The sequence below is a fragment of the Myotis brandtii genome, unplaced genomic scaffold (assembly GCF_000412655.1).
Source record: "Myotis brandtii unplaced genomic scaffold, ASM41265v1 scaffold1804, whole genome shotgun sequence".
NCBI lineage: Eukaryota > Metazoa > Chordata > Mammalia > Chiroptera > Vespertilionidae > Myotis > Myotis brandtii.
The window spans coordinates 112,959-120,493 of record NW_005356690.1 but is presented as its reverse complement, the minus strand read 5'-3'; the positions used below and the strand labels follow the sequence as shown (position 1 = coordinate 120,493).

General features: G+C 46.6%; 1 protein-coding gene and 1 pseudogene across 1 annotated transcript in view; both read right to left on the bottom strand.

Moving 5' to 3' along the window:
• Positions 1–270: 270 nt before the first annotated feature.
• Positions 271–3,999, bottom strand: LOC102246833 (annotated as a pseudogene).
• Positions 4,000–6,352: 2,353 nt separating this feature from the next.
• The window catches only part of LCT (lactase), a 63,193-nt gene continuing 62,010 nt past the window's right edge, over positions 6,353–7,535 (bottom strand). Inside the window, exon 23 of the mRNA XM_014537655.1 lies at positions 6,353–7,039. Within this exon, the coding sequence (XP_014393141.1) occupies positions 6,819–7,039 (221 nt within the window). The 3' untranslated portion in view covers positions 6,353–6,818. The remainder of the gene's footprint in view (positions 7,040–7,535) is intronic.

The following is a 7,535-nucleotide window of genomic DNA, read 5'->3' as shown; positions in this document are numbered from 1 at the left end:
CCAGGCTTCCCACTGTAGTTTGACAGTCTGTTCAATGCTGCTCTGCCTCTGCATCTATTTTTGTTCATCAGTTTATATTGGTCTTTATTATCTGTTTCAACCTCACCGGGGTCGTCCTGACCTCATCGGGGCTGTTTCGGCCTTACCGGGGCCGTCGGGGCCGTTCCGACCTCACCGGGGCTGTCCCTACCTCACCGGGGCCATCCAGACCTCACCGGGGCCGTCCCGACCTCACCTTTATTACCTGAGCTAAGAGAGGAGGGAGGAAGATTATTTGCCTTTGGGGGCCTTGATTTTCCTTGGATATAACTCCAGCTCCTTGCCCTCGAGCACATGACCACGTTGGCCTGGTCTCGAGTGCTGCATGCTAGAGCTGCTCCTCTAGAACACTGCTGATTGTGGCATTCTTTTTCCTTTCATCATATTTCTTCTAAATTTTCTTTGATAGTTTTTTGTTTAAAATCTCTTCCTCCTCAGGAGTCAGCTTTTGGTCCCCTTCTTGTGGACCAGGGGCAGTACATAGTGGGACTCATACCACTGTCCTTCAGTGAGCTGTCAATGAGCACCATGCAGTTCTTTACTAGGGTCGTGGTGCAGACCAGTTTGTGGTTGGATGCGTTGTAGACAACATCAGTAATCCCTATTTTGTGTGTACAACACTCAGCCCAGGAGAAGTTGCCCATGTTCAGCCTGAAGGTACGGTACTTTTTGTTGCCTCCCTGCACGTGAACTGTGTATGTGGGGTGGGCCAGTCTCAGTGTCGGCAGCAAGGCGTCCCAGCTCATATTGTCGCTTCTTGTGGTGTGGCTTTCTCTTGCCCCCCGGTCTTGTGCTTGTGCCAGTTGTCCTGAGAAATGCCTGTGGCTCAACGCTACTGTAAAGAGCCACATTATGTCTTTTGATTGGAGCATTTAATCCATTTACATTTAAAGTAATTGCTGACTATGTAGTTACTAGAGGCCTGGTGCATGAAATTCATGCACGGGTGGGGTCCCTAGGCCTGACCAGCGATCAGGGCCAATCAGGGCCTTCCGGCTGCCAGCCAGGGCCTTCCTTAGTTCCACACCGCCCCCTGGTGGTCAGCACACGTCATAGTGAGCAATCAAATTCTGGGTCTCTCAGTCGAACTCCCGAGGGGACAATTTGCATATTAGCCTTTTATAGATATAGATTGCCATTTTATTTTTACGATTTCTTTTCTCTGTTTCTTTTTTATTCACTTACTCTCCTTCTCTTATATATTAATAACTTTCTACAATTTTGTGTTCAGATTCCTGTTCCTTTATTTTTTTCTCTTGTAGACTTTTGGTTTGTGGCTACCATGTGCTACATATAATTACCAAGCTATGTTTGTAACAGTATTTTTAAAGACTTTTTTAAAATTTGATTTTTAGGCCGAAACCAGTTTGGCTCAGTGGATAGAGTGTCGGCCTGCGGACTGAGGGGTCCCAGGTTCGATTACGGTCAAGGGCATGTACCTTGGTTGTGGGCACATCCCCAGTGGGAGGTGTGCAGGAGGCAGCTGATCGGTGTTTCTCTCTCATCGATGTTTCTAACTATCTCTCTCCCTTCCTCTCTGTAAAAAATCAACAAAATATATTTTTAAAAAATTTTTTGATTTTTAGATAGAGAGGAAGAGAGAGGGAGAATTTAAAGAAACATTCATGTGAGAATGAAACATCAATTGACTGCCTTCTGCACACCCCCTACAACTGGGGCAGGGGCATGACCAGGAATTGAACCAGCAACCTTCTGTTGCATGGGATGATGCCCAATCAACTGAGCCACATTGGCCATGGCTGTAATAGTCTATTTTAAGTTGATGGTCACATAAGTTCCAACATATCCTAAAATCACTCACCCCTTCCCATTTATGTTTTTGTCATTTTTTCATGTGTGTTTGTATGTATCCCTTAATTTATTATTACACATTATCTTTCTACTTTTGTCTTTTAATCTTTGTACTAACTTTATAATTGGTTCACTGCTTTTATAAAGTGTTTGCCTTTGTCAGTGAGAATTTTTTTCTTTCCTATATCTTATTCATATTTTTTATCTTTTTTCCTCAGAAAACTTTATTTTTTTATTTTTATTGATTTCAGAGAGGAAAGGAGAGGGAGAGAGAGAAACATCAATGATGATAGAGAATCATCGATTGGCTGCCTCCTGCACACCCCCTACTGGGGATCAAGCCCGCAACCCCGGCATGTGCCCTTGACTGGAATCGAACCCTGGACCCTTCAGTCTGCAGGCCGACCCTCTATCCACTGAGCCAGACCAGCTAGGGCTATCTTTTCTTCTTAAAGAAGCCCCTTTAACTTTTTTCATAATACTGGTTTAGTGGTGATGAACTATAGTTTTTTCTTGTCTTTATCTTTCTTTTTGATTCTAAATGATAGCTTTTCTGGGTAGAGTAATCTTGGTTGTAGGTCTTTGATTTTTATCACTTTGAAAATTTCATGCCAATTCCTCTGGCCTGCAAAGTTTCTGTTGAGAGAGAAATCAGCTGACAGTCTTATGGGAGCTTCCTTGTACATAACTAACTACTATTCTCTTGCTGTTCTTAAGATTTTCTCTTTGTCTTTAAACTTTGGTATTTTAATTATGATCCAGCTTGGTGTGGGCCTCTGGTATCATCTTGTTTTGGATTCTGTGCTTCCTGGACTTACATGTCTATTTCCTTTGCCAGGTTAGGGATATTTTCAGTCGTTATTTTATTTTATTTTTTAATATATTTTTATTGATTTCAGAGAGGAATGGAGAGAGTGAGATAAAAACATCAATGATGAGAGAGAATCGTTGATCAGTTGCTTCCTGCATGCCCCACATTGAGTAACGTGCCCGCAACCTGGGCATGTTCCCTGATTGGGAATCAACCATGACGTCCTGGTTCATAGGTCGACACTGAACCACGCTGGCCAAGCCAGTCATTATTCCTTCAAATAAGTTTTCAGTCCCTTGCTCTCTGTTCCCCCTATGGTATGCCTGTAATGCAAATGTTGGTATGCTGATGTTGTCCTAGAGGTCTCTTAATCTATCATTTCTTTTTTTCTTTTTTTTGTTGTTAATTCTCACCTGAAGGTATTTTTCCCATTGATTTATTTTTTAATATATATATATATTTTTTATTTCAGAGAGGAAAGGAGAGGGGGGAAATAGAAACATCAATGCTGAGAGCCAATCGTTGATTGGCTGCCTCTTGCATGTCCTGCACTGGGGATCAAGCCCACAACCCCAGTATGTGCCCTAACTGGGAATCGCACTGTGATCTCCTGGTTCATAGGTCAACGCTCAACCACTGACCCATGCCAGCCGGGCTCCCATTAATTTTTAGAGAGAGTGGAAGGGAGTGGGAGAGACACAGAGAGAGATAAACATCGACACGTGCCCCAAACCCCAATCAGGGCCAGGGATCTAGCCTGCAACCAAGGTTCATGACCTTGACCAGAATCAAACCTGAGACCCTTCTGTTCATGGGCCGATGCTCTATCCACTGAGCCAAACCGGCCAGGGCATAACCAGTGTTTTGAACTCTCCATCTGGTAGATTACTTGCCCCCATTTAATTATTTTTTTGGAGTTTCATCTTGTTTTTTCATTTGGAACATGTTTATCTCCTTATTTTGGCAGCCTCCCTGTATTTGTTTCTGTGTATTAGGTAGAGCTGCTGCGTCTCCTGGTCTTAGAAGAGTGGCCTTATGTAGTAGGTGTTCTGTGGGGCCCAATGGTGCCGTCTCCCTATTCACCTGAGCCAGTTGTTCCGTGGGTGTCCCTTGTGTGGGTCGTGTGTGTCCTTATGTTGTAGTTGAACCTTGGATTAATGTTGGCACATCAGTGGGTGGGGTTGACCTTCAGGCTGTGACTGCAACAGACTTGTGTGGAGGCTGACACCACAGAGCAGGAGTCGCTTTAGCAGGGCTTTGGTGCCAGGCCCTTCAGGAGTGCTGTTTGTGGAGCTCGTGGGTGGTGCTCTGGTGTGGTGTGAAGCTGGCCACCACATGTGTTGGTTCTGAAGCCTCTTGGGAGGGACTCCAGGGTAGGCCAAGGTGAGCTGCCACTTGTACCAGGCTTGGGGCCGCTTAGTTGAAGCTATGGTCTAGGCCCGTGGTCGGCAAACTGCGGCTCGCGAGCCACATGCGGCTCTTTGGCCCCTTGAGTGTGGCTCTTCCTAAGCCTTAGGAGTACCCTAATTAAGTTAATAACAATGTACCTACCTATATAGTTTAAGTTTAAAAAATTTGGCTCTCAAAAGAAATTTCAATCGTTGTACTGTTTATATTTGGCTCTGTTGACTAATGAGTTTGCCAACCACTGGTCTAGGCCAAAACTAGCTGCTGCATGTGCTTGGGACCACCCGATAGGAGTAGCAGTGCAAATTGAGACCACTTGTTGCTTGTGCTGGACTTGGAGCTACTTAGCAAGAGCTACAAGGCACGCTGAGGCCAGCCACTGCTTGTTTGGGGCTTGTGGCCCTTAGAGAGATTTTGGGAAAGTCCACAGTGCTGATGGAAGCAGGCCACTTGTGTGGAAAAGCCGCTGGTAGAGACTTGGTCAGCGTGCGTGAGTTGGGTGGGGCGACCCGTGTGAGCCTGGTTAATGGAGAGCCCAGAGTTGGTGCTTGTCTGAGCCTGCTGACTGCAGGAGAGGAGCATTTGGCAAAGGAACAAAGAAGCCTCTCTCCTGACCACTTGCCCCTTCAGCCCTTTCTCTGAAGTAAGTCACCTTAGTTCCTCTTATATGTACCTGGCACTTTTTGAGCTGCTGCCCCTGTGCTGCGGCCCCATATTGAGTAAGTCTGTGCGTGCCCCCCACCCCTTTAAGAGGCGCGCCTAAGTCTCCAGCCACCCTCTGTCTCAGTCGGACGAAATCCTCACTGGTTTTTACAGCCAGATGTTATAGGGATTCCCCTTTTGGTACTGGTGCCCGGGGCTGGGGATACCTGTGTGGGGCTGGGACCCCTCACTCCTCAGGGGTATCTACACAGCCAAGCTATCCCTAACAATTATTTTTTGTTTGGTTGGTTTTTGTTGTTGTTAATCCTCACTCGAGGATATTTTTTCCATGGATTTTTAGACAGAGTGGAAGGGAGAAAGGGAGAGGATTGCGATCAAACCTGCAATCCAGTTACATGCCCTTGACCGGGAATTGAACCCCTGACCCTCTGGTGCAAGGGCTGGCACTCTGACCACTGAGCAGCACTTGCCAGTGCTCCCTCCCGATTCTTAATCACCAAAGAATGGGTGTGGGACCTGCCCTTACCACCCCTCCTACTAGTCTCAACATGGCTTCTCTACATCATTAGTTAGAGGACTTCTGTTCAACTAGTCTTCAGATGGTTCTCAGTGCTGGTGGGTCTGTAATTAGTTATAATTGTGATGTGGTCATGGGAAGAGGCGAGCACAGGGGAATTAATAAGAGCACATCTTCCTGTGCTCCCACCACTACTCTGGATCTGTTCTGTGAATAAACACACCAAAGGAGCAGGTGTGCTTTCTATGCCCTGTCTCTTGCTAGAGACAGTGAGACATGGTCCTTCAGCCTCAAGAAGTTACTAGCAGGGAAATTTGCAATTCCAGTAAAATGTGGTCATGGGGTATTTACAGCAAAGTAGAAGGAGTGTCTGCCTGGGGAATTGAGAACAGCTATAAAGAGGAAAAAGTACATATTTGAGCTGAGGCTTGAAGGCATTTTCAGAAGAAAGGGCATCCTAGGCAGAAGGAATAGTATTTGCAAGGACACAAAAGAGTATGGGATAGTCAAGGGCATGCAGTTTAGAACTACAGTGGGGCCTTGACTTATGAGTTTAATTCGTTCCTAGACCGAGTTCTTTAAGGAGCTCGTTAAGGAGCTCATTAACTCAAATTACTCTATCAACTCAATGCAAAAAATCGGCGGAGAGACAGCTGGTATCTCAAAAAACTCGTTAGTCGGGACACTCGTAAGTCAAGGCCCCACTGTACCACAGATCGAGAGAGGAAAAGGGAAACAGGCTAAATGAACCCAGGTGAGAATGCTTACGCCTTGAAGGCCACGCTTGGGTCCTTACACGCCTGCCTCTACACAGGGAAGGAGGACATAGGTGGTGGCAGTGGTGGGAGTAAAGGATCATTCACAGGACATCTCTTGTATATTAGGGTTTTTCTGCCAGGGAGATAAGTGGTGGGAGTAAAGGATCATTCACAGGACATCTCTTTTTGTATATTAGGGTTTTTCTGCCAGGGAGATCTAATGTAAGCAGGAAGCCTTGGTCTGGTGGGAAAGTGTAGATATCCCAAATGGCCTGTGTGACCTCATAAGTTCTCTGGAACCTACTTTCTCAAGGAAAATCTCTCATAGGGGATAGGACACAGGTTATGGTACCATTTTTAATTTTCTGAGAAACACAAGATATGAGGCTGGAAGGGAGCTTTGAGAGAGGGCAGGAGATGACACAGTCCATCTATGCAATGGAGTTGATTTCTTAGAAAAAGGATTGGTTTTCACTCCTGTTCCTATCTTTAAAATTTCTTCAACTTGGAACTGCCCAGTTAAGTGGCTCACAGAACCATTGGATGAGTTCAGTATCTGCACATTTGCATAAGAGCCAGCTGCAGGGTCTTCTAATGCCCAAATGAATTTCTGATACTGGGGCAAGATGCAGACATTCCCATTTTAATCAGGGACTGCAGTCCTTGCAGGTGTGTCTCTGACAGCGCAGGAGGCCTTTGTGAAGAACTCTGGTATGGGCGGAATGGAAGATCCTCAGGAGTGTTGTGGGTGGTAAAGGTATACAAAGAAACTAGGCTTGTTTCGCAGAACTGGAGGAGGTGGCACGTGTGGTCAGAACGAAGAAACAGGGCTCAGCTCCTGTTGGCCTGGTTGTGTGTTCTGCTGCTTGGAGCGCTTGCAGTACTTGTAGGACAGAAATGCCACAGCACAGGCTCCAAGAAGCATGAGAGAAAAGAGCGTGTATAACGCAGTCTGGGCTTCTGTTGCACCCAGGGCTAGGCCCAGGAACTGGACCTCCTCTTCTCTCTTGGGACTGATGGTGGGTCCAGCATCTAGGAGAGGACAACAGAGGGCGGTTCACACTAGCACCGATGTGGTTACTGGACTGTGCTAACCTGTTTTAAGCCCAAGCTAGATCCCTGGCACAGGTGCCCCGAGTGAGCACCTTGCTGAGGGCACATCCCTGTCACTGACGGATGAGCCTCTGAATGAAGTTAAGTAGATTTATTTTTAATCATCTCTATCAGCAATTTAGAGTATAATCTAAATTAGGTAATTGTCTCTTATATTTGTACTAGTGGCCCGGTGCATGAAATTCGTGGGGGGGGGAGGTGTCCCTCATCCCAGCCTGCACCCTCTCCAGCCTGGGACCCCTTGGGAGATGTCCAACTGCCGGTTTAGGCCCAATCCCACAGAGATCGGGTCTAAACCGGCAGTCAGACATCCCTCTCGCAATCTGGGACTGCTGGCTCCTAACTGCTCACCTGCCTGTCTGCCTGATTGCCCCTAACCACTCTGCCTGCTGGCCTGCTCGCCCCCAACTGCTCC